This window comes from Pieris napi, chromosome 10, assembly GCF_905475465.1.
Source record: "Pieris napi chromosome 10, ilPieNapi1.2, whole genome shotgun sequence".
NCBI classification, from domain to species: domain Eukaryota; kingdom Metazoa; phylum Arthropoda; class Insecta; order Lepidoptera; family Pieridae; genus Pieris; species Pieris napi.
Window position 1 is genome coordinate 2,825,750 of NC_062243.1, and position 27,930 is coordinate 2,853,679.

General features: G+C 31.6%; 3 protein-coding genes and 1 long non-coding RNA gene across 4 annotated transcripts in view; 1 reads left to right on the forward strand and 3 right to left on the reverse strand.

Annotated features, from left to right (window-relative positions):
• LOC125053366 (phosphatidylinositol 4-kinase beta) overlaps positions 1–13,083 on the reverse strand; it is a 57,586-nt gene extending 44,503 nt beyond the window's left edge. The window contains exon 1 of the mRNA XM_047654706.1: positions 12,560–13,083. Within this exon, the coding sequence (XP_047510662.1) occupies positions 12,560–12,648 (89 nt within the window). The 5' untranslated portion in view covers positions 12,649–13,083. The remainder of the gene's footprint in view (positions 1–12,559) is intronic.
• Positions 11,306–11,672, reverse strand: LOC125053369. The gene is made up of 2 exons (XR_007117566.1): positions 11,511–11,672; positions 11,306–11,426 (listed from the first exon to the last, which is right to left on the reverse strand). It is a non-coding gene; the product is annotated as an uncharacterized LOC125053369 (long non-coding RNA).
• Positions 13,084–13,480: 397 nt separating the features above from the next.
• Positions 13,481–17,941, forward strand: LOC125053189 (MKI67 FHA domain-interacting nucleolar phosphoprotein-like). The gene is made up of 8 exons (XM_047654430.1): positions 13,481–13,691; positions 13,757–13,894; positions 13,973–14,150; positions 14,406–14,506; positions 14,712–14,773; positions 15,920–16,507; positions 16,961–17,064; positions 17,845–17,941. Exons 1-8 carry the CDS (start codon positions 13,611–13,613, stop codon positions 17,925–17,927), a joined length of 1,335 nt encoding a protein of 444 aa, XP_047510386.1. The 5' UTR covers positions 13,481–13,610; the 3' UTR covers positions 17,928–17,941.
• Positions 17,942–22,082: 4,141 nt separating this feature from the next.
• LOC125053202 (protein AAR2 homolog) lies at positions 22,083–25,990 on the reverse strand. The gene is made up of 5 exons (XM_047654449.1): positions 25,695–25,990; positions 25,049–25,251; positions 24,331–24,552; positions 23,288–23,414; positions 22,083–22,685 (listed from the first exon to the last, which is right to left on the reverse strand). The coding sequence occupies exons 1-5, from the start codon at positions 25,895–25,897 to the stop codon at positions 22,265–22,267; spliced, it is 1,176 nt and encodes a 391-aa protein (XP_047510405.1). The 5' UTR covers positions 25,898–25,990; the 3' UTR covers positions 22,083–22,264.
• Positions 25,991–27,930: the final 1,940 nt, after the last annotated feature.

A 27,930-nucleotide genomic window follows, 5' to 3' on the forward strand; every position in this document is an offset into this window, starting at 1 on the left:
GTAATTAAGCGTCTGGTCCGATTTGATTACATATTTAAGTGTTCAATTTACAATAATACCAACTCTGATTTTTACTTCCGTAGATTTTTTTTTTTTCAAATATTATTGGCAATAGTTTTAACTTTATGCCAGTTTCAAGTAATTCCGTAGAATTCTGACAGTTATAATTTTTTGACATTTCAGGGATTACAAACCTTTTTGGCCGGGTACATTTTTCAATTTCAATACGAGTCTGAACATCTGAGTCTATTCATACATTTTATTTGCTAGTGAATGTATCCATTTTATTAAGTGTGGTGCTCCATATTAAAAGTGGTTTTACGGCGAGCAATAATTGCGTCCCTTTTCAACACAAACAGTGAAAAACGCACAAGTAAAGATAACATTTCTTTTTTTAAAGGTTTACTAAAGCTGGATTTAGTAGGCAGTGATTATGTGGGTTAATTCGATATGTAGTTTATTTTTGTATTAGCTCACCTGAGTAGGTAAGTAAAACATAAAAATACAGAGCATTTTATTTTTAATTGTCCTCAATTGGGTCAAATTTTTCCCTTTTTTGGTGCAAAACTTTGTTAGCAACACTTATGAAATGTCAGAATTCTACGGAATAAAAAATCAGACTATAGATGATTTTTTTGAAAGTTTGAAATACATATTTACAACACACACGTAAGTGTACAGGACAACCTCTGTTAAGTCCGCTAGTCTCTATGTAATGTATTGGATTAGTTACTTTTCAATTAAGGCTAATAGGCAAGTGAAAGTTAATCCAATAATGATCACACATTAAGTTACTGCTAACTTTGAACTGAAAATTAGTAAAGTTAACACTGATCTGAAGATCACTGAAAAGTCTCGAAATATCGTTTCTTTTTAATTTATGACACTTAATATTTAAATAACTATATATCTAATAATATTTTAATGACTGTTAAATTCATTAAATTCCTAACATAATATCTTCCTTTTTCCATTCCTCTAAGTCTCATAAATATAAAGTTTTAGATTTGTAGGTATAAATATGAACTAGAGTTAAAAATTACTTTGTTAAATCCAAATCTGTATATATCTTATAGTTGCTTATACAAATGTATGAAATTATAACAACAGCTAAAATATTAATTTAATATTCCAATAAAAAACTAAGGCGAGACAAAATTTAGGTTTTTAATTATAGTTTTTTACCTTTAAAACGACATTTCGTTTTGTAGGATAAAAGTGATAGTTAACTAAAAAATGCTTGTAATCGTGTTAAACAAAGAACCTTTCACACAACACAACTCATCATTAAAGCTCGCCATTGTATGAAAATAGACTACGGTTGAAGGGAGTCAGCCCGACTCAATGCCGAATTACTAAAAGCAATCACGTAACAGTCATAATAGACTGAGATTTTATTAACAGTATTTAATACACTTTCAATTTGAAACAAGAAATGGTTATAAATCAGACATTATTGTTGTGTGTAGGCGTCCAATACGATACATTTTAATTAGAACAGTACGATAATACCATCCATGATCGGGCTACCCTTTTCTAAAATATTTAATAAAACGTTAAGTAGCATGTCATAAGCCCTTAATCTTAAAGAATTTAATTTGCAGAATTCAACCAACTCTAGACGGACTGCTAATTAAAAAGCTATGTCGCAACCACATAAACCACGGCCTATATCCTACCTTTTGGAGCCCCGAATAACGCTTAGATAGACGCGGGAGAAAATAAAACAATAATTTATTTAATGCTATACGTACTGTTTTACTCATTCTTTGATAAGATACACCCGGATACCACGTCCATGATACGAATACACGACACGTTTTACCAAGCAAATAATAATAAACTTATAAATACTGAAGCAAGTGTATAAAATTAAAAACTAGATATTTTATGTTTACAGGATTTTATTTAAACAAGGTAGGTATTAACCGTTTCTTGATAAACTAATTTGAGCTTACGACCAACCAGGCTCCAGAAAATAAACCACTCCTTATATGGAAATTGTATTCGTTTTTACAACAAACTCCCAAGCGAAATTAGCGAATTATCACTAAATAAATTCAAGGCTCTCGTTAAATATAAATTAATCAATAAAGCTTTTTATAAATTTGATGAATATATAAATAATCCTATATATATATAAATAATCCTATCCTATACTTGGGATTGATTTGCTCCAGTTCAAAAAATTTGTATGACTCGAAACTTAGCAATTAAAGAGTGGCGGTAAGTTCCTTGCCAGTTCTTCTAGCCCTCTCTACGCCCTTGACTTGCGAACTGGTAGTAAATGTAAATTTAAAATTAATTTAACTTATTTTCTGACGTTCATAAGTGTACTCGTTTACCTATATGAATAAAGTTATTTTAAGTTTGCGAATTAAGAATGACCTTTTATATTTTTTATGTTTTACAATTTGTATGTAGGCAACACGACCTTGCTATTCACAAGGCGATATGTGTAAAAAGGTACCTACTTCCGAAAGTTACTGAGGCCACGTATCCAGATTACATAATGATGCATATAATTATACACATACCTATTTATCAATACATAAAGTTTTTTTTTTAAATATTTTATAACGTTTTAGTACTTTCCGTGGAACTAGACAATAATTTTCATCCGTCTTTATTGTATGAGTTTAATTTCCATTCTACGCCATAATCACGGGAGACAAGAAACCTTCGTCATATTAGTTAGTCGCAATAATATCCAATATATACATTGTTTTAAAGGGCGTGGTTATCTCATAGATTATAGTCCCAAACAAAGGTTAATACGGCTTAAGCTACATACCAAATATAAGCGGATAAGGCTCTGCTGTTACCGCATCCCGCCTAAGACGATTGTTAGTGGCGCCTTGGGGTTTTAGTGGGTATGCACATTCGCGAGTCCCACATAACCCTCCCGCACTAAGCAGTCGCACCGCGGTAGGGTATGCGCAATGCATTTCCCCAAGTAAAAAAAAAAAAACATACCAAATATAGTCTATGATAGTCTCTTTCATGTTAGGGAAAGTGAAAAGGACGTGTGAAAAAAAATAAATAAAAAAAAATAAAAATTATTATAATAATATATAACATTATCTCTATCTATTAAATGCTGTCCTTATAATTTCAACTAAAGAATCAAAAGAGACTCTTTCAAAGTCAAAAGAAACAAATCCGCACTCAACCTAAAATTAAGTAATTAAACGGCCAATGAACATCTCAAACTCTCGGCAGATGTTTTTGTCACGTGTGCCTGTTTTGGTTTTCGAACCTCGGCAGGTGCAAATCTTTGCAAAAAATATGAAGCATCTGGGTTGCAACAGCTTGCTTCGACATGTGCATTTTGATACTTGATTTAACATTGACTTAAGAGAATGTTACTATTTTTGTATAATATCATGTCATACCATTTTATTTATTGAAATTGTAACATATAGCAACACTCCTTGAATGAAACCCCGTATAGGTTATGGTAGCTATCGTTAGAGTGATGTGTCTATGATCATATGTGTCTCAAATAAAGTATTCTTGCCAACTACTGCAAGACCCTAAAGGAGTGTTATAACCTAAGTTCCTACATCGTGGATATTGAAGGTGTCTTAAAAAAATTCCCGACAAATAACTACTAGTAACAAGAAAAAGCCAACCATTTGCAACAATTTTGTTTGTAAAAGAGCGAATACGGGATTTAAATAACTTGAAAACAGGAGTCAGTGCTATCAATCACTTCTCTTATAAAGCCCGACTTCAATAGTGACAAAAAATTTAATAATATTTCAAAATTGTATTTATTGGCCGAAGTTTATGTAAGAAGTTTAGTTTAGTTGAGCAATGAAGATTTTGTTATGCAAATTATTGATCGGTGCCAAAAATCTAACTTATTATTACATAATATGATTTAATTATGTAGTTACGTTTTCTTTTTTAAGTTAATACATATAATAAGTTAAGCGAGCAGTGTTAGTCTAGTGGCTTCAGCGTGCGACTCTCATCCCTGTGGTCGTAGGTTCGATCCCCGGCTGTGTACCAATGGACTTTCTATGTACGCATTTAACATTCGCTCGAACGGTCAAGGAAAACATCGTGAGGAAACCGACATGTCTTAGACCCAAAATTCCGAAGGCGTGTGTCAGGCGCTGGAGGCTGATCACCTACTTGCCTATTAGATTGAAAAATGATCATGAAACAGATTCAGAAATCTAAGGTCCAGACCTAAACACATTGTAGCGCCACTGATTTATTTTTATAATAAGTTTAATGTATGATTAAAAAGTCGAAGAACTCGGAGCTATAAATACTGCTAAGACTTATCAAAGAGCGTAAGTTGGGGTCTGTCACTGGCTATTCGAGATACTTGGTCCCCCATCGTGGGACATGCTGATTGATCGTTTCCGTCTATTGTACGATCCCTTTCAATGGTAAAGTTAGTGACCCACGTTTGCTTAGCAATAATAAATATTTCGTAAATGAATATTGAAGTTTGAAACTTTAGGTAATAAATCTACAATAATATTACAAAGAGCGATTATCTGTAACTTTAAATATAGCTTGTTAGTTAGCATTCCATAGGTTCAATATATACTGTATCAATTTTAAAAAAATCCTTTACCATTTGAATCCTTCATTATCCCTGATTAACACAGATTATAGAATATTCTCAAAAAATTTATGGATCTGTATGGAAACTTCGATAAAAAGTGTGAAAAGGAAGACATAAATATTTACAAAAATACTTCGCAATACTGTCATTATGTATTACATATTTAAAATAAATAATATCCAGTCGTGCGAAACCTGGTCTGAAAGTTAGAATATATTTATATTTAACTCAAAAACTACCTTATTCTAAAAAAAATATCGCACATGGTGTAAGACGGTAATTAATTTGATTTCCGACGGAACACTAAACCGTTGTGCCCCCTACATTAACTGTACAAATGAATTAAAGAATTTAATGGCTACCAAAGAACCATTAAATTCTTTAATTACCAGCTGCGAAGAGTAGCTGGCCCTACGTAAAGCTAGAAACAGAGAAGAGTAGAAGCCCTTAGAGGAGGCCTATGTCCAAGGACAAGCTGTACAACAGAAATCAACCGGCTTGCCGATTAATTATTAGTCTTTATTGTTTAGTATTTCACATTTTTATGTACTAGTACATATAAGTAATTACAGCAATAAAGGCTTTTATTATTATTAATGGCTACCAAACGCTCTTACGATTTTAAAAATACTGAAATATTTTAACTAGATTTTCATATTCAGTTCACCACACCACTTAGCCTCATAAGTTTGTACTAACTGCAAACAGCCGAGCGCAATTTTAAACGCCTCATTTCCTCTATTATTCAGAGTACAACTATGAAAAAGAGGTGAAGTGATCTTCAGTATGATTGTATGCATTATTAAAAATTTTGCCAACTATAAGTTTGACCTTATTTCATCCTTAGACTTTTTTTTTAATTTGATCTCAAAGAATATAATACTAAGGGTTAAAATTGGTTAAAATTTAGCGGTTAGTATGACTTGTATGACAAATACTTGCCGCTAATAACCTAAATAATAATAGGATAACCTAATATAATGATCAAACTTATTAACTTTTTACATACAAATATTTAAGGAAGATATTAGTACCTACCTACGGCAGAGTTAAATACTTTTCCGAACTTCTATACATTATCACTTTTTCTAAGATTACACTAATTCGGCGAGAAGTCTAAAGATAAGATTGTGACGCAATAGGATTGATATATTTTCTGCACCAAACAAAGGAAAATTAAATTACGCTGTTTCAAGTTAATCATCATATTTTTATCACAGCGTAAAGATAATTTGGTAGAGAAAGTGTAATATTTAATTAAAACAGTTCAATTTACTTTGTAGGACGGGGTTAGTGTGTAGTTAGATTGAAATTAACAATTTTTTTTGTAACCATCCATGATATCTTGGTCTATAATATAATAATCATATAAAATATTGTATTTTTTAATAAATATTATTTTTAACATTATGTAGTATATAGGCCATGTTATAATCAGTTTTCTTAAGTAGGCTTGGCGAATGGCGATAACCCAGTTCGTATGGGAAAATGAAATGGCTAGGATTTAATGTGTTCCCATTTTCTAGGGTAATGGTACGATGTTACATTGGTTTTATCGCTTTATGTGTTTAGTACTCAATATGTATGTTATTTCTTAAATTGTACGTAAATATAAAAATAATACAATATCGAACTACTAAAATACGTGCTTACTTTATAACCTATATAGTATATATGTAACTAATAAATCATTCTACTTGCTTTGTTATCCCATTTAAGAAAGTAGATTTTCTACTGTAGCCTGTAATAGCATTAGCTCGTAATAGCAGCCTGAGCGTAGGCATAATGTAATTTACGTGGTACAACTTACATCAGACATAAAACCATAGAGCCCCAGAAGCTTAGATAAATGTAGGTTTACTAAAAGTATTTGAACGAATTAGATATTTTTACTTTTTTGAACTTAATTGAACACTTTCACTTCTTAATAATTGTTAAGCCAATTTGTTCTACATGGCATATAACAAGGAAGAAAGCCAGTGCAGATTTAACTTCCGAACTATGATTATTTCGAATTGAAAGGCACAAGATTATCTTCTTGCCTATGAAAAACTTTATGTATTGAACGCTAATATTATGACTCCGAAACCGTAATAGGAGGTCAACGGGCAGGAGGCTTACATTGCCAGAAGGCTCGCAAGCGCGTTGCCGGCCTTCTAAGACTTGATACGCTCTTTTCTGGAAAGACCTTGTCGAGTTGATTCGGAAATACTTCAGTGGACAGCTGGTTCCACTTAGTGGTCGTACGCTCAGTTGTGAAACGACGGACGTCGAGGTGCTACGGATGGTATTTTATATTCTGCCTTGACGCCCGGTGATGAAAATCAGCTGCAGGTCCTAACAACTATTTGTTTTCGGGACTACATACTAAGTCCAAGTAATCATAGCATCCTCACTGTTTCAGGTTAAAATTAACTGCCACACAATTGCAATTATTCTCATTATTAGAGTCAGAAGATATTATACGCATTCTGAGACTAAGACACGTCATAATATTTATCAACCACACCACGAAGGCGCCATAGTAACCCGGTTGACGCTTACGCATTTCCGAACCAGAAATATCTGTCTAATTCACAGTTTATTAATATCGTCTGACCAAGTGTTAACACGTATAATTGATAATAATTATTTGTGTCAAAAAGTTCAAGAATGATTAAAGATTTACTTACAGTAATAAGAAAAGTATTTTCCCTTTTAGCTTCTTTAGTAAATTGAAAAAATTGTGAGTACAGAAATTTACTACATGTATAGTGTAAACAGTTCCGATTAATGATAACATACAAAATCATCTACCTTTTTACATTGGTTATATGGGCCATATCATATGGGTTATTATATTGACAAAGGGTAATAGACTTTAATTGGCATTACATGCCTGAGTAGAAATTCTTCACCTAATATAGTCACTAATTGGGCTGGAAGTATGAATCATTTGTGACTATTTTTGTTAGTATGTTTTTAAAATACTAGCTCTATATAACAAAGAAAAAGGAGGCTGTGTCCTACACACATTTGGGAATTAGAACATTTTTGCCATGTTTATACTGTCAACATTCAATCTGACATCACAAATATTTCTTTGTGATTAAATAAATAACTTCAGTCATAATACATAATATAGATTTTCTGAAAATCTATTATTACTAAGTATCATATTTATTCTATTTGATAAGGTACATTTTATCATTTAATTGTAACTGATAACTAGTATAACAAAGATAGTTACACCAATACAATACTAAAATTTTTGTGAACCAACCAGGAAAAATTTACATAGTTAGAAACTTTCAGGTATATTAATAAAAAATAAAGCATTAAAAATATAAAAATATAGTATAAATAATAAAGTAGACAATTTGTATTGATATAATTACAAATTACTTGAATACATAATGTAAAAATATAAATAACAAAAAAGAATTACTATTTTGTATTTATAAACAAATATGAAAGCAATTTATTTACAGCTTTACTGAAACAAAACCTTGTTAAAATGTATACTGGTTATATTGAAGGCCAAGCCATTCTATTCTAAAAGTCAATTGTTTTGATTGATTGCTCAGAAATAGTTTGCACATTACTTCAATTCAAGCAATTGTACATTAACTATTGTTTACACTCTTCTAAATCAAAGAACCAGCTATTGGTTTACAATAACAATTGGGATCCAAGTGGGTTTTGGTGCTTGCAATGCTTACTTAAGTTCAAACAATTGCCTTTAAAAACCTATAGTTATTCACTTAAGAATTTTAACTAGGCATTGCCCATGGATTAATTTATATAATGGTAGCCATCATAGGATAGGACAATTTTAGATTCTGTCTCTGTACTTTTTCATGAATTCATTGTAGGATAATACTGACACATATCGCGGGCTTCAAGCCAGAGGGGCGTATAAAAAAAAATCGTTTTTTTTTTATTACGTCAATTATTTCTAAGTTTATCGATACACCACCTCTGTTTTTTTCATATTTGTAAGTTAATTACTTTAGAAGATATTAATAAAATACTTTAAGGCGTATAACTGAAGTCAGATATTATTATAACCACTAATGACGAATTGTGTAACGGACCACAAAGTCGTACGTACATACGATTTCATACGATTATCGATTTTCATATGACCTACCAATATATTGTAGGGCCATATAGACGTATGTTCATACGACTTTCGAATTTGTTTTGATTACCAATAAAATGTCATGCCAAAAAGACGTATGCGTATACGACCTTGAATTCGCGCCGCGCTCTTTCCACCCGCGCAGTCGCAGTGTTCAATAGTCGGCCGTATAGAGTGGACAGGCGGAACTTAGAAACGGACACAACAATGAATCGGACCAAAATCAAGTCAAGGAAAAAATGTACCGGCAAAAAAGTGTGGCAATGAAAATTGTAAGTGTCAACGAGCTTGTCATACAAAAATTGATAATAGTACGAGAAAAAATATTCATTTGTCATTTTGGGGTTTGGGTAGTATTGAAAGACAAAGGGATTTTATAGTATCGAACGTGGTTTCAACTGAAGCAACAGGATCACGTGTGACAAACTCGAGAAGGAAATTCACTTTGAATTACAGTTTCAAGATTAATTCGGAAACGGTAAATGTGTGTCAACCTTTTTTTCTTCGTACACTGGATATCAGTGACAAGATGGTCCGTACTGCTTTGAAGAAAGCGCGCCGAGGAGTGGGTAATATACCTTCCCCTGATAAAAGAGGTCATCACATACCTTGCAACAATTTTAGCGAAGACAACATAAAGTTTGCTAATGATCACATAGATTCATTTCCAAAAGTGCCTTCTCATTGGTGCCGTAAAGATACAAAAAAGATTTATTTGGAGACCATTCTTAATAAAGAAAAAATGTACGAATTATATAAGCAGCAATGTTTGGAGAACCATAAGAAACCCATTGGAAAAACTTCGTATAAAGAACTAATTTTAAATAAGAATATAGGTTTCCACAAACCAAGAAAGGACCAGTGTTGGTGTAACAAATATGAGCATTTAACTGAAGAAGAACAAAAGGCGAAACAAGAAGAATACGAAGAGCATGTTAACAGAAAATACTATGCACAGGAAGAAAAAACATCGGATAAAATTAAAGCAATAGAAGATAGTCGCTCGCATGTTTGTACTTTTGACTTTGAAGCAGTGCTATATTGTCCTTTGGTTTTAGGAAAACCTGTATTTTATAAACGGAAGTTAGGTAGCATGAATTTCACAATTCACAATGCAGCGACTAAACAAGGCTATTGTTATTTTTGGCCGGAATATGAAGGCAACCGTGGATCAAACGAAGTATCAACATGTCTCTATAATTACATCTCAAATCTCTCCAATGTCGATCACCTGATTTTATTTTCTGACTGCTGTCCAGGGCAGAATAGAAATTCTGTGCTTGTTGCTATGTTCAATTATATCATTACATCACCTGACAATGAGATTAGAGTCATTGACTATACATTTCTTGAACCTGGTCACACCTACATGGAGTGCGACAACATGCACTCGACAATTGAACGAGCTTCTGAGTATGCCAAAATCTACATCCCTGATGACTGGCAAAATGTCATACGACTAGCTCGTAAAGACAATCCATATAATGTTCAAGTTATGGAACACACAGACTTTTTGGATTTCAAATCACTGCGAAGTACTATTATTCCAAATACAATGAAAGCCACTGATGGAACTGTTTTGCAATGGGCTAACGTAAGATGGTTACGATTTAATAAAAACATTCCCCATTCGTTGTTTTTTAAATATGATTACTGGGAAGAATTCAAAGAGGTAAAATTAAAGGAGAGAGTGACTAGATCGGAACATAATTCGAATCTTGCAAAACTGTACCCAGGACAAATTTTGTTAAAACAAGCAAAACATAAAGATCTGATGGAAATGTGTCGAGATGGGACGATAACCAAGTATCATAACTACTACTATGAAAAACTTCCTGTTCAGTCTGTATCAGGATCGTTGCCTCAGACTAGGCCTCGTCAAGATGATGACGAATTGGAATTATCTGCAACACGAGCCTCATATTTAAGACGTCGGTCAGGGAAAAAGAATTAATCAGTTCATTTGATAAGAACCTACATAGATGTTTGAACTTATTACTTTTGCTTGCTCAGTTGGATCTAAATAGATTAAGTCGTTTGCCTGTACCTGCTCTAAATTTAAATGAGATTGCATGCAACTAAATGGAAAGTACTTACTATTCATGTTTTTCATCTTTATAGATATTTTTATAGATGTATTTTTTTTGTTTGTTTATTTTGTTTCTATTTAGGTAAACATCTATTTTTTAATAGGTAACCAAGTTTAATACTATTCATGTTTTTCATCTTTATAGATATTTTTATAATTAGCAGTTTTTTTAGTTTGTTTATTTTGTTTCTATGTAGGTAAACAACTTTTTTTCAACAGCTTTAAGATCTCTGCAATCGTGAATGCTGAATACGACCAAAGAAACAATAATTATCTTTGTAGTACTAGAGTGTTAATATACCTATGCTAAGTTTTTCTTTTAAAAGTTTAATGGTTCCAAGTTCCTTTTTAAATAATAATAATTTTAAACTATTTTTGCCTTTCACTGCCATCGAAATTAACCCTAAGAAGCCCTTACGTCTGTCTTGGAACAAAACTAATTTTATATTTTTGACAAGCCAGACGGACGTGTAATCTTCAAAAATGGTAGAAATACTGCATTTAATTATATAAAAAATATTTATTTATGATATTTCACGATACTTGAACTAAGTTCAGATGTTTTTTTAAATATTTCATTGCGTAAAAAGCTTTTGTATTTTACGTCCATCCGATAAAAGCGTTTTCTGAGAAAAGAAAACATACGGTTTGCCTACAACAGTCGAGCCAAATGGAAGTAAGTGCAAAATTGCAAGTTTTTAAATACTTACAAAGAAAATAATCATTTCACGTTATTAAGAAAGTACTTTAGTAGACACATGTACATTTTCAGATAAAGAGATACATTGCAAAAAAACTTATTAAGTTTTTTTTGTCTCCTGAAAAGTAGGGGTATTGCTTATACGCCCCTCTGGCTTGAAGGCCACGATATAACTATTGCTATTGTCTGCAGTTGACTTCGTCTAATTAAAAATACGACTATAAAAATAATATGAGATATTAATGTACTTTAGCAAAGGTAAAAATATAACGCATATAATTACAACTTGTATTTAAATACTACAGAAACAAGTTATGGTAAGCAAAAGTTGAATTTTCCTGGTTTATATCATCAGGAAACTTCTATTGCTGCTTATACTTTCCCTACCTGTACTACTTATGTAGTATGTTATTTAGATCTTGTAGATTGCTAATTACAGTAATAAGTCATTAGAAAATAAACATGTACAGCATACAGTCTAAGAAGATGTATAATACTATTGACAACATTAGTAAATTATGTAAAGACTTTAAACTATGTTAACTTTTAACTAGCTTAATAATTTCAAGAAACAAAATAGTTCACTAGCATAAAAAACTAATTAAAGTAGTAAAAACCTGGTGATACTGTATAACATGAATAAATTTTCTTATTTAATTCCTACAGCTAATATGGTGGATATCTTTATCTTGTATCTCCTGATATAGAATTTATAAATCTGTTTTTTTAAGTCATGCATACAATTAAGTCACAAGATGTAATGCACTAACTATGAAGTATTTTATGACTCAATTGATTGTGTATTGTAATCTTAATTACTTAGTGATTTGTATAAAGTTCATACTTAAATGTAAACATATTGAAATACTAGTCTTGTCAAGATTCAGAAAATAAACACCATGGAGAATATATTCCCTATGTATTTAGAGGTTGAAAGTGATAAAATAAAAACACAGATAGTTTAAAATAGGCACTTATCTTTGGAATGAAAAATGTTTTATTAGATAGAAAAAGAAAGGCATAAAATTATACTTAGGAATAAAACATCAGATTACTCACCGAAAGTCCAAACTGAGGTTTCTTTGATGCGTTGGGGGTTTATTACTTGCATCCAGGCGACTACCGTGTATTGGGACATCTTCCAACATGCTCACGCACTGATGTTTTCACAACACAACAAAACCCATAACAAAACCAGCGTAAAATCAAAGAGTAAATAACAACATGGCGCCGTCGACACAGATATTAAAGTCGTTACGGAAATTTGGAGTAAACGTTAAATATTGGTATAAATACTGCAATGATGGTATTCTTGCACCCAACAAATTTAATTAGTCGACTTTATAACGTAGGGCATCTAAGGTTTTACGATAACTTGTTTTCTGTATTTACTTTCCCGACTATCTTGATAAGACCACAATCATAGATTTAATTTTTAAAAACGTAACAAACGACGCGACACAACATTTTCAATAAAATTAATATTACTAAATAATAAAAATGGTAAAATAAACCAAATGAAGCAAATTTAAATTATTAGAAATCGATGAGTCTCCCAGTGAGACGACATTAAAAATTCATTCGAGTTTGTTTTTTTTTTCTATCCTTAATCTTATTGCTGTCAACTGTTAGCTGTCAGTTTTTCATTTGTGTTATTTTTGCTGGATAATTTGAAATGAAAGTAGAAAATAAAATCCTAAATATTTTTATAAAGAATAGGATGGCATGTCTTGCAATGTCACTTTTTTAATAGTATTGTTTAATTGCATGTTTTTTGTTTAACCTATTTTTGTCTGTTGGGCTTAAAACACATCTAATGTTTCTAACCACTATTATTTTTATAGAAATAAACATTCAATAATATATAATTCTAGGTCCTCTAAGTCAGAGTAAAATAAAAATTATCCCTGATTGATAGCTGACAGAGAACACCTGACGATAATTATCATGTGTCATTTAAATTTGAGATTATAACCGATTTGGTAACTGCAGGCTTGACATTGACATCCACGTTTGAATATTGAAAATTTTGCTTTAACTTTTAAAAACAAAACTAGAAACCATTATTTTATACTTCTAAAGTAACTACTTTAATTTAATACTACTTACAATGGAAGACAGTGTAGCGTTAGATTCAAGTAAACAGAAAGAATTTGTAAAGTCGGTTAAGGGAATAAAAAAATTGTTAAAGGTTAGCGACCAGGATTGTGATTTTGTTTTGGATAGGAACTGTTTTAAATCATATATTTATTTCAGAAAAAAGATAAGAAAGATGACAAAGAAGACAAAGAAGTAATCAAAACTCCTCTCAAGCGCGTGAAACATGGAAAGATCAAGAAACGTATTCCAAGAGGACTCGTATATTTATCTCACATCCCACATGGTTTTTATGAGGTTAGTTTAAAAGTATCATTATACTAAAAGATCAATTATACATAATTAATCTAAATTTACATTTAATGTAATTTACAGAATGAGATGAGTCAATACTTTCGTCAATTTGGAATGGTTACAAATGTACGAGTTATCCGTTCTAAGAGAACGGGTAACTCCAAGGGATATGCATTTGTGGAATTTAAGGATCCAACAGTAGCACAGGTTGTTGCAGAGACTATGAACAATTACCTTATGGGAAAGAGACTAATCAAAGGTAAAAATAGCTTAAGGTTACTAGAGAGAAAATAAAAGATACCAGTGATTATTTATTTAGTATGATACATTTAGAAGCTTTTCTTAGTAGTCAACCATTAGTGTAGATTTGTGTTATGAAATGTGTCAAAGGTCAAAATCTTATATTATATCGCTATACTATCAAAGAATTTAACAACTGCATTAATTGGTCAAGACAAGCAGTGCTATTTAAGAATGAACTTGTGAAGCTTCTTAAACAAATATTTTCTTTCAGCTGTGTATATACCTCCAGAAAAACAAAAAATTAGTGCTAAAAGAATGCATTGGACTCCCCAAAATAACCCAACAGCTAATAAGAGAAGGGCAGAGAAAAAGGTATATCATTTTAATTGAAGTAAAACCTTTAATGCTTACAGAAATTTAAAGTATTGTGAATTTTGGATTTTGAACTATATGAAAATATTATTAAATTTTATGGTTATACATACTTACATACATTACATCTTGCGAAATCTTTTGAAATTTTATTAAAATTGTAATTTGAAAAATGCTAACAAACTCAATTTGTTTTTTATTTTAGAAAATCAATGGTCCAAAATCAGAAGAGGCAGATACTAAGGCAGCAAAGAGTATGTTGAAAACGTAAGTAGTGAATCATCAATTGAAGCATATTTATAGCTACTAATAACAAATAAAAACGTAATGCTTAATCAAATTTTTAAATTTACTAATTCTACTGTTTCACAGATATTAACAAAATTTAATCCAAACAATAACCCAAACAATTTTATTTGTTTAACACTTCAATGTCAAACAAAACTAGTATAAACTTAAATAACACAAGGGAACAGCATGTTTGTTGCATCAACAATTATGCCTAATTTTATAACTTAAAATTTGAAATTGGATTCTTTGAATCAGCTTTATTAAAGATATAATTAAAACGCGTTACGAAAAATCTATTTTATATCAAGAAAACTATTAGAAAAACAACTAATACTTAAATCTTTTATAAGGGTTTTTTTGCTTGGCTTATTTATTGATATAGGTCAGTTTCTAATGCTCCATTAATAGACTGCCTTCATGTTAGCATTCCAGTGACCCTGGTAATGTTCCTCTATATTTTGTATGTCTTGATGGAACCATTTCCCTCCAACCACACCCCTTCTTCACTCAGTTCACCAAGATTTATGGGTCTAAATAGCTGCGAAGGTACATTGATGCTCGTATCACAACAAAGCTGCTGGAAGTATGACAACATCAGTTCAATATGCACCGCAGATTTTCTTTTTGTTTTCATGAAAATTTTGTCCAGTCCAAACTAATTCATTTCTGGCATATTTTTCAATGTCAGTCATGTAACTATTAAAGTATTTATTGTTTATCAAATTCTCATTTATAGCCATCAAAAATTCCGGCTTTAATTTTCTCTGTGCTCTAATTATAGAGATGTATTTAAAACAATTAACAATCTTGTGCCCACTCCATCCTAGCTTTCACAAATTGTTTCATAAATTCTAGTTTTATATGTAAAGGAGGCAGTATTATGCAAACCTGGGCATGGGGTTCATTTATCACATTCAGTTTTCCTAAAATATCATCATCTTGTGTAATTATATGCCTTTCTACGTACAAGCAACCTCTTTCAGGCAAATCCACAAAAGGTATTAATGAAAACTATGGAGAATTATTATTTTTAAATGATATGTACATATTTTTCATAAGTTTTTTATAACTAATATCGCAAATATTTTGCATTGATAATTCGATTTAAGCATTAAATTTCAGTTTACAACAAACAAAAAAGAAACTAAAGGAAATAGGAATAGCTTATGACTTTTTTAAGCCAGTTGATATACCAGAAGGTATTAATTATGTACATGATAAAGATGATACAGATGAGAAAAATGGTGACATAAAGAAAGAAATAAACAAAGATGACAAGAAAGAAGTAAAAGTGGCATCTAAAGACAAGGTAGATGTTAAGAATACTGGTAAAAAACCAAAAGGTAAAAATATCAAATTGAATGCTACAACTGATAAGTCTAAAGTCACAGATAAAATAAATAATCAAGATGTTAAGAAAGGCAAACAGAGTGATGCTCTTCCAGTAAAGCAAGAAGAGGTTAAAAAAGAAAAAAAGAAAACTGACAAAAGTCAAGCAATAAAGAAACAAAAATTAGAAGATTTAAAAGTTGAATTGTTGGAAGACTTCATTAATATACAAGAATCTGATGGAGATAGTGATGGTTCATTGGAGTTTGATTCTGATGAATTTGTTAAAGCAATGGGCGAAGAGTCCTTTGATTCCGAGGATAATTCATCAGACGATGAAAGTAGTGCAAATGAAGAACCAGCAAAGATAGTTATAGACAGGTTAGTAAACATAGCTTTCATGTAATGAAATCTTTATATTGCCTTTCTGATTAAACATAAATTAATTTTCCATGACATTTATTGGAATTTTTCAGCACATTATTTAAGGATGTAATTTCTTGATTTAATGAAATGTGTGCCTTTTTTATAAAAAGTAATTTCACTTCAGATCCAGTTGAAAGTTAAAATAGGTCTACTAGATAAGGGTCGTATTCAATTGACATTCTATAAGTTTTTGTCTTTCCTTATTAATTATTAAGTTTACGTCTTTGATTTAGAAGCAGTATAAGAAAACATAATAGCTATAGTTATTACGTGAAAAATATATTTTTCTGAGTTATTGAAGCTGACTGTGACAGCCAAAGTACCAACTTTTCCCCCACAGATTAGAATATAAATGTGAAAGTTTTTAGTTTTAAGAGTGTCGTGTAATGTATATTGGTATCATTTCAGAAAACGTCAAGGTAAGAAAAATGTCAAGGCACAACCAACTGGTAATAAGAATATTAAAAAGCAAGAAAAGCCGGTTGTAGCTCCTAAAAGGAAAGCGGAACAGAGTAAGTAAACAATGTGTAATATGTATTTATTAAAATGGTTTATAATTATGATCTTAATTGAGACTTACGCCATAGGTGGAACTAAGCGATAGGCGTGCAAGTAAGGGTTCAACTTACATATAAAGTTTGTGTAATCGGGAACAGAATATAAATAAAACAATAATTTAGAAGAAACCGGTTTATTAAATTTCAGATTATAAAACAATTTACATTACTATGAAGAAAACAACGTAAACCGAAGTTATTTTGATGTCTTCGACATCTTTAGCTTTGTTTATTCTAACATATAGACGTTTTCCTTCTCACGTAATTTTCCCGTAAGCTACGGCCAGTAGCTATATGGCTAAGCATGAAAGCACACTTGTTCAACAAGACACTTTCAAGTCTTAAGATTATTTCAATCTGAGCTATAATACCTGTGAGTAATAGGTGAATTCAATGATTTTATTGCTTTACCATAATTTTATCCTTTTTGGAAACCGTTCGCACTGTTGATTCCGGTAGGTAGGTTTCTATGCCAAATTTAAAAAAAAAATTGTTTTTTGTTTTAAGTGTTACGTAAAAAATAAAATGTTATGTATAAAACTCAGTTTACTCAGATTTAAATAACGTACGTAACTAAAAAATGCAATATATAATTAAGTAATATTATTTGAACTTAAATAAATATATTAAGCAAGTCCTTTACTGGTACACTTCAATAAGTTTATAATGAGATATAAACTCATATTACTATTGCACACGTCTTATTTTAGCTCTAACAATTATGTATTGTTTCAGAACCCGTACAGACTAAGAAAGTAAAGTTTGAGAAGCAAAATAATAAGAAGACTTTAAACAAAGTTATTAAAAAGAAAAAATAAAGTGTTTAACCATTTTACTGTCTTTTCATGTTGCTCGGAAATCCTCATCTTCATAGATCATAGAAATCATAAAGTATAGAGTTTAACTATTCAGTATTCCTATTCATGTTTTATACACAGAAAGTTATCCCTCCTTTGTTATTATTATTTATATTATCGTCCTAATTTAAATTCGAAAGAGTTGCGTTGAATTTAAAAATGGCGCGAAAATGAGATTTTAACGACTACGAGTTGTGGGAATGTAAGCTCCGTTTCCTATGCTAAAGAACAAATTTCATTTTAGGTTATACTACTATATTCGCCTGATATAGGTAAGTACCTTTATAGTTTATATACATAGTAATATCGAGACTGGTATTATCAGTAATCATGGATATGATTCAGAATGACATCATCTGGGGAAAAATAAACAGTTGTTTAGACTCACTGTACCAGGACTCGTTAGCTCAGTAGGTTAGAGCGCCGACACGGCTTGGACCAATACATCGGAGGACGGAGGTTCAAATCCTTCACGAGTCAGTTTTTTTTATTGACAGTAGAACCTGTCTGGAGTCTGTCTTGTCTTTTAATCAGGTTTTGCTACCTACCAGTATCAATTTGTTTCGCCATAGAACTAATATTTAAGTGGTATTCTGGCATTTTGATTCATTGAATGAACATTAAACCACGCACTTTAGTTTGCTAGCGACCTAGCCTTTTCTTCAGAACATAGCAATTCTATTTTATTTACTCTCAAATAAAAGCATGTAGCTAACGGCCAGCTTTAGAAACTGACATATAACTTTAGGTAGGTCATAAGTGATATAGTTATGGACCAGTTAGCATCATAATATTTTCATTTACTAAGCCACATTCATGTATTTAATTTTTAATCACTTGTCATTCAAAAGAAAATACTTTTACACAAATTACAAGGCAAATACTTACCATCATTTTATCATTATTGAATTTATTTATGTGTTTGTGTATAGCAATCAAAACGTCTGTCGAAAATTCAAATACTCAGAATTTTTTTTAATATGGCCGGGAAATATTGCCAAATGTATTATGTATGTCCGATGAACGTTTAAGTGTCCCAGCCGTATGGCCGGAACATTCAAAACCGTTAAACCTCGGATTAGAGTTACAGTGAATGAATTAATATGATCGATGTGGGATATTGTTTTTTAAACTATAAATTGCAATGTTTACCCAAAAAATTTTTGTGCAAATTAAAAAAAAAATTATTATGAATAATTAATGTTTGACCATATATTTTCACTTTAAACAGTATTTTATTTTATTTATATGTTAAATCTTACCTGAGTAGACATATAGGAACATTTTTCAAAGATACCTGTACAAAAAATAGCAGTAGGGATCTCGAACAGCAGGAGAGCGGAGCGACAGCTGCTATGTATAATGGAATTTCTCGGCCAGTTTAGTTGCAAGTAACACGTGTTCTGTGAATATTGTGCTTCTATAGCAGTGAAAATTTGGTTTTTTTGTGAAAAATTCTTGTATGTTTTTGTACTGGAAGGTGTATTGATGACGACGTTTTTATATTGAACGTTTTATCTCACACACTGTTTTATTGTGTTTTTTAATATTATTTTTATTACTCTTTAATGTATAATATTCTACGGATTCGATATTTGTAAATATGTGAGGAACAAGTATACTATTTTTTTTAGTAAGTATAGTAGTTTTATTCTAAGAGTACATTGTCTTCACATATAATTATTTAACTAATGTAAACAAAATATGTATTGTTTTTTTTTATTGGTTATTAACTGTTGCAATGCAAATTATGCATGTCATGGTACCAAATAATACAAAATTATTTCAAGCAGACTTTATTTAGGTACTTTAAAAGATATTTAATAAAAATTTAATTTTCTTTAAAAATATAAATGATTTATACGTAAAGGTACATATGATGAAATCATGTGTAATGTGCTTTACATAAATTAAAGAAAGGAACTATTTACAGAAAAAATATATAAAATGTACACAGTACACAATATACACATCACTTTCGAATGACTGAAAAGTTCATAAAACATTAAAAAATATCTTTTATCTGGTAATCATTGAAATAAATATCAAGTGTATATCAACTGAAACACGTTAAAATATTTCCGCGTGGAAATGAATGATAAAAAAGCGGAATGTGTTATTATTCCGTTTCTCACTTTCCCTTTAATGACATAAGTTTTGTTTTCGGATAAAAAGTTTACAAGAGCTTTAAACCATTAATTTTTATATAATCTAGAAGTAAGTTTGAGTGTAACTCGTCTGTTTGGGCTCCGCATGAAGCTAAATACTGTCTTACGTTGGAGCGCTTACGGAATAAGTTTACACGTGTTCTTTATTACAGAACGTATGGCATCTATCCCTACTATCCCTTAATGTACCCGACATTATGTGTCATAGGGATGGTGGCAAACAAGACGGGACTTACAGTTGGTATTGTCTACTTAGTCTTGCAGGAAGTGGTGAGCAACCCACCTACCTAGGGGATATGTGCGACGGGGAAGGCCAAGGTTGTCTGCGATACCAAGGGCCAGAACCAATTTCTTGCAAATCCGCGTTAACTAAGACGTTGCGCGTACTGAATGGTGTCTCCGACACTATTGGATATTAATAAATAAATACATTTTGTACTCGGTTACGACTTTTAGTATCGGTAAGGTATTTGTAGACTATTTAAACTGGTAAACTATTTATATTATGTCCATTACTCCATAATTGATATTTCAATAGAATTTAGAAATTAATTATAACCAGCAAAAATTAAACTATGTTTTATCACGTTTTATTTTATTTTTAAAGTATTATAAGGGCCAAACATTCATTACATATTTGAAATTAACGCCATTCAACTTTTAAAACACTTTATATTCACCGAAAATCGAGATGTTTTTTAAACACATCCCAAAAATTTTCAACCCGAAAATCTATCAATAGACAAGATGGCGGATGTGCATCACGTTAAGAACAAGACGTCATTTAATATAGTCCCTCTAAATCGATGTCGGAGGCGTGGTGTTTATTATTAATGTGAGAAAATGTGAAAAAGGAAGTTGTATTTGTATGGAAATAATATAAAATCACACATCAACTGTCAGATACTTATAACAACACATCGCATTGCTCTCCTTAACGCATGTGTCAAAATATTAAATATTTTTTGTATGGCAATTATTGTAAATCATGGTGCGCTTACACGAGAGCAATAATTGCTCGGCGATACGAATGGACCGATCTGGAGCAATTTCAATAAATTTTAATACATTATTTCGGCGATATTGCTTCTAATTGCTCCAGATATTTCATATCGCTCAATGTCGCAGATACGAATTGACGAATATCCAATGGACTTGGAAATTCCTAGCAATTTTTGTATATGTCTCATTCGCACTTGTTTGTTTTGCGGCTTGCCGTCTTGCTTCCGCGGGGACAGCGAAAGGTCTAAATAATAATAATTTCTAATTACTTTATTCAAAAGTAATTCAAAGTATGTTCGTGACATTCTAGTAAAGTTTTTGAATAATATATTATCTAATTCTTGAAAAAAAAACAATTAAATTAAAGAATTAAAGAAAAATTAAAAAAATAATAAATTAAAAATTTAATTAATTAATTATTTTTTTCTTTAATTGTTTAATTTTATTTTCACAATGAAAATTGCGGCCTCTTTGCCAAAAACGATCGCACCCAGATTTGACGCACCAGACGCCTTTTCCTTTTCTTTCTTTTTTGTTTTTGATTAATAATAAAAAAAGCGCTACAAGAAGAATGTCGTCCATAGCGAGCGAATACTGAAATGCTCGTGTAGGACAGTATTGCCTAGTTGATGAAGTTGTGCCATATCGCTCAATATTGTATTGCGCAGTATTGATGCTTGTTGCCGTTGCCGTAAATTGCTTGATGTAGTCGTGACGTCATAATTGACGAGTATTGACTGGAATTGAGCAATTTTAATTGCCCGTGTAAGCTCACCTTCAGACATTGAAAATACAGAAATGTCGTTGGCGTGGCAACACTTTGCATTTCTCAATATAAGCCTGACTTGTATCCTTCATGTAATATTTTTTAAAAATCTCTATGGTAGAGATTATTTTGTTTCATTTAAAAATACCTTACTATAAAATTATAAAATTGAAAAACGGTATTTGAAACTATGGTTACCATTTAATTTTTAATAAAACAGCATCGTAACCATAGTAACAAACACGGTTCTTCTTCAACTTCCATGAAATACTATATTCTTAAATGTTCATGGCAACACTCTCGCCTTAAATTAATTGGCTCTCGTTCTTGAGTTAAATGGTGTTCAATATTTTCTTGGAAATCTAATCATCCTCTGGTTCATCAATTTTGACTATCACCGGCCTCTCATCTTCTTCATCTCTGTCCAATCCTGTAAAATCCCATTGTAATTTGTCGGTTAAGTTGTCTTTAAACCGCTCAATCATTGTCAAGAGTCGGCCATCAACTTTGCTCACGTAGGCTGTTTTAAAAAACTCCCGAAGTTTCTTGTAAACAAGATTTTTGTTCATAACAATATCCGCTAGAAAATCCTCCGGCATTTCTTCTATTTGCACTTCAACTGTGCGAATGAAATGGAAGAACACAGACCGATATTTGTGTATTGCTTCATCGCAGGAGCAAAAAAGTATCACTAAATTCTTCCAATGTTCAAATGCTTCCAAGGAATGACCGATAAGGAAGCATAAATATGCAAATTGGAGCTCACCTATTATGTGAAGCGGTCTGAAAAAGTTGGCAAGTTTATAGATTAAATACTTCGGGCAAGTCAATCTATTAATCTAGATAGGTAATTTAAAATATTAGTTACTTAAGAAAGTCTTAGTTCAATTCAATAAGCAGAGAACAACGGTTTTAACCACTTACATTCTATGTTAATCTTGAATTGAAATTAATTTTAATATATACCCCTTTATTCATATACATAGTAGGACTAAAAGCTATTGTGTGCCATAAATTTAAGTTTTAATTAAAACTAAATACTATTTGTAATGAATAATATTTTGAAGTCTAGAATTTCCAAATTATTAAGCCAACAAGCTTGCTTTATCGTGCGACTGACATCCTTGTAGTCGTAAATTCGAACCCCGGCTATAGAATTCTTTGAATAAGTAAACCAAAAAGTCGACGACGTGTGCGAATTAAAAAACAAATGTTCATGAAACAGAAATCTGAGGCCCACATCTATAAGTATTTTCTTCTTCAAACTAAAAATCGAGCACTATCCTTGAATAGCAGCGAATCGTAAATAAGACACACACACAAATTAATATTCCAGATCATTATTCTACAAACTTGGATGTTTATGATAAAATCTTCAAACTTACTCAACATGTTGTGCAATCATTAGTTCAAGTGTGTATGACTGGTCAAGGTAGTGTTTGGTGACTTCTTCTGGAGTCGAACCTGGAGGAAACTTGTCATGTGGTATCTCCGTGAATCTTAACGATGCTCCTGCAATCGTTGTTTTAAAATATAGCTTAAAATTAGTGTACACACTAAACAACTAGACCAAATTAAATAAACCGATAGAACATCTGTTGCATTCACTATTACATATAAGCAAACTTAATTCTTTTGCAAGTGCCTAATATATATTTTTAGTTACAATTACAAAATGAAAAGAAGTTAACAAGAAACATATTCTCCACTTCGTTACAACTATAAAAAGAATTCTAATAACTGCTTAAATTCTCAGCCCTAGCACATGTTGCGTAACTTACAAAGATAGTTTGAAAGTTAAACAAACTTGCTACACATATACATTCCTAAGAATAGGAAGCTGGAAAATTATGCACATAAAATGTTTAATTCTCCCTAAAACATTACTTTTGCTCCATTTGTGTGTTTAAATCACATTACACAACTGTGTCCTGATATTGAGAAGTAGAAGTACTATCATTTATATGCTATTATACTTAATACAAGGTTTAGTAAGTTAATCATACTAAATTTTATTCCAAACAGTTAAGATTCAAATATTACTTGGATTAGAATACACACATGATATAAATTATTGATAGAATAAGCAGTTGCTGCATCACAGAGATAAATTGCCATAATTGACCATATTAAAAGTCAAAAATCATTTAGTCATATAGGTAACACAATGTACACTTATGAACATCAAAAAAATAATAATGAAATAAACTCTCCGCCACTCTTTTTAATCACCATGTTTTCTTTACACAAAGTTTGTAAGGAGCTGCAACCATTACACAATGTTCCACATGACATCTTAAGTAATTAATAATAATAACATAAATTACAAACAAAGACTTGTTCTCTATCAGCAGGAGGCATGGTGAAATAGGAGCATGCACTTACATTCTTGTGGGAACACGCAAACACATAGTTGAAAAAAAATTACCTGGCACTGGTTGTAAATTTGGCAACATTGAGGCTTCCTTCTCAGCAGCTGTGATGCGTTTGGCACGCTTTGGATCTGATTGCCCTGGGGTTTCCTGATTCTTATCTTCACTATCTATTGTTGTTTTTACTCCTCTTGGTCTGTCTTTATCGGAAGTTGATAGTAATTCCACAGATGCTCTAATCAGACCACTCTCTGGTGAAAATCTGTTAACCAAGTCCTCTGTAATATTTAAGATTATCATTTATAACTTTATAAAGTGAGTTTTATCATTTAAATTTATTTTCCAGTTGTTTTAGTTAGCTGCTTGGAAAAGACACATTTTTGCACTTTTTTATCACTTTTCTCTATAGACAAGTAGGCAATCAGCCATCTATGTCTTGGCACTAATTATTGACCTCTGGATTGAAGACATCAGAATTTGATAACATAAACAATGACGAAATAAAGTAATTTTGTGCAATTGCTAATTTTAAACAGATGTCATTTTTAAATTAGATTCTTTCAAAAATTTACTTACAGAAACATAAAATCCTATACAAATCAGAGTTCAGGGTATGCAAACTATGATTTTTATATTGTATTCTTAATTCTTTGTTATCAGAGTGACGTCTTAACCCTAAGTGTGACTTCCGTATTTCAAATAACATATTGGGTTTGACATAGGGTTCATTGATCTTAGTGCTATGTCACAAGTCTCTACTACTCCTTATATTACCTGTAATCTGTGAAGATAGTAGTTTCCACTTTTGCCAAATATCATAAGGATAAGGACCTAAATGCCTATCCAATGTTAGCAAGTTATCTTTTAAGCGCTGAATGCTTTCATCTGTGACCTCATCTTTACTTATGTCCTCAAGATTTTTGTCCCACAGCTTTACAAGAAATTCTTTCTTTTGAAAATAATGCATGAATCCTGACCTGGAAGATGCGAATTACCCAACAATAAAGAGAAAAATATCGTATAATATTTTAAATCTAAGGCACGTGATGATTATTTCAAATATTCACTATTCAACAACAATAGGTTACTATTAGTGAGACCCACTCCAATGTGTTGATAATAGATCTTGTATATATTTTAAGCTGAAATTTAGGGGACATATCACACAAGTTAGAAATTCTAACTTGAAAGGTATAAGATTCTTAAAAGGCTAAATACCACATATATATTATGGTAGTTATATACCTTAAATTTATTGGTGTGCGTGTTACAACCTGTTAATATGTGAAATCAATGTGTAATATATAAGCAACCCAACATAAAGATCAAAGTATCCTATCTCCTTGTATATTTTAAAACTACGGCGGTAAAAAAGCAACCTTAAGCAACGAACTTGGACTGAGTTTTCTACTTTATTTACCTCGGGGAGACATCGCCGGTGCCTTTGCTAACGCCAGAATAGTGGATGTAATGCAAGCCAGGTGGTATCATTTTAATTCCACGAAAGTCTTCATCGGTATTCCAACATTGCATATCGATTCCAAATTGGGTCTCCTGAGGAACACCAAGAAATACAAACGTGCCAGCTTCTATAAGAAGTTTCTTTGCAGTCTCCTGGTCCATTTTATAGTATTGGTCAACCTTGTGTTGTGATAACAATTTACAATATAACTATAAACTAATCAATATGTTTACATTTAGATTTTAGCATAACATCCCCATTCCCATACGGCTTACCAAATAGACTTTGACAGTTGACTTGATAAATGACAATGACAATTGACAACGGTGAATAGTGAATACAGTAACGAGTACTTAATACATGTATATGGATATTTTAACAGTGTGGACTGTGGTTGATGCCCTCGCCGCCAAGTTTTTTTTTAGTCGTTACAATTTAATAGATAACATATGACATCTGTCATCTTCATACTGTCGAAATATTGTAACGATGATCAAATCACTCTTGAACAAAAATTGTTTGTCATGAGTAATATGATCATCAACCTAACTTTAGTGAAAGTTACATATAAATATTTTAGTTAATACTAAGTGTAATCAAAATGTAAACAATCATCGCACACTTGAAGCCAATATTGAACCCTTTAGTTTTTAGCACACTCATAAATTGTATTTTAACATTCTCGTTTCGATAATGTCCAATAAAATTTGTATCATGACCCGAAGCAGCGTTTTTAAGTCCAAGAAATAAGCCACACAAATGCAGCCAGTCAGAGACAGGCTAATAGGTGCGCGTGAATATTGAAATTACTCTTCAATACTTAGGTATTAGGTACTTGTTTGTCAATAAACAGTAATTTTATTAGTAGCTTATTGGTTTAGTACTTTGTTCTCTTACGTTACATGTAATTTTTTTATACAGAACTAAATAAACGATAGGCCACAATCCCACCTGATGTTAAATAAGATGTAGCCTATTGGAGGGCACGCCTGTCCAGGAGATGCCTACTAACCACTAAATTAACCCATATTAAACTGTCTAGGGGAGATGAAATGGGGCAAGTAGTTCCAATCCTTTGCTGTTTTTACAAAAAACTACGAACTTTAACAACTAGGTGAAACTCTAGCGTGCTTCATCTTGTTTGAAAGGCGATGACGGAGTGCAATCTGAAGACGCCATAGCTATCTAATCGTATGGTCTTGAAAGTGTTTCAAAATATTTATTTTTATTTATTTATTAACACTTCGTTGCAAAAAACAATAAATCAAACACAATACAAAAAAAATTACAAGGGATGCAACGGGCGGCCTTATCGCTAATAAGCGATCTCTTCCAGGCAACCCTAGTTAAAGAAAAAACTAAAAAAAAGAAACATGATTCGTGCGAGAAGTGCAGAAACAAATGTTATATAAATATATATATATATACATAGTACCTTAATCTAAAGTAATACAAAAAAAATATATTAACAACAGACTAAAAACTTAAAAGCTAATCTTACAAATACATGGACAGCAAATAGTGATGTAAAAGGAAACATAAGATTTATACAAGTCACGATTGATCAGGATAGGATAAGATTAAGAAATGATTATACAGAAGAGTTTTAAAAGATGACAGAGAGGTAGCCAATCGTACGGAGTCGGGCAGCGTATTCCACAACTTAATGGCGGAGATCGTGAATATTGCTAGCTGTACTTTGGTTATCGAGTATATTTTCAACTTAACTTGGGGTAAGTACGAAATATGATTATCAAGCAATTTTCGAAATTCAAATTCCCTTACGGCTCACTGGGAAAATTTCGTTGAAACCGCATATTTTCAGTAACCGTCAAGTGCATATAACACAGCAAGCGGCAGGCTTAACAGCGATGTTAACAGCACCTGATTTTTTGTTTTCGGTACCGATTTTTTTGCCTAATTATTTTTCAACAGGTGACGAATTCCTGTCTCGAGCACCACTAACGTTGACGTGGCGAGACGTAGTTATGTTGCGGTAATCATGAATGATGAAATGCGCTTTAGTTTTGCCGTATGCAATTAGTGGATCTACTGAGTGCATGTCGTGAATACGAATTGTCAAAAATTGAGACCAAATTAAAATGTAGTGGTGTAAGCACTTTAAATTAATGAAGTTACCCATAGATATAAATTACATCTCGACGGCGTAAGGGACACCTTTGTTCGGTAATGT

Excerpts from the sequence above, each read along its gene's own strand:
- LOC125053189 (XM_047654430.1), top strand. The coding sequence starts at position 13,611 with ATGGAAGACAGTGTAGCGTTAGATTCAAGTAAACAGAAAGAATTTGTA. Across the intron at positions 16,508-16,960 it reads GCAAAGATAGTTATAGACAG|AAAACGTCAAGGTAAGAAAA; the intron begins GTTAGTAAACAT and ends GTATCATTTCAG. Across the intron at positions 17,065-17,844 it reads TAAAAGGAAAGCGGAACAGA|AACCCGTACAGACTAAGAAA; the intron begins GTAAGTAAACAA and ends GTATTGTTTCAG.
- LOC125053202 (XM_047654449.1), bottom strand. The coding sequence starts at position 25,897 with ATGGACCAGGAGACTGCAAAGAAACTTCTTATAGAAGCTGGCACGTTT. Across the intron at positions 25,252-25,694 it reads ACCGGCGATGTCTCCCCGAG|GTCAGGATTCATGCATTATT; the intron begins GTAAATAAAGTA and ends CGCATCTTCCAG. Across the intron at positions 23,415-24,330 it reads AAATTTACAACCAGTGCCAG|GAGCATCGTTAAGATTCACG; the intron begins GTAATTTTTTTT and ends CAACGATTGCAG.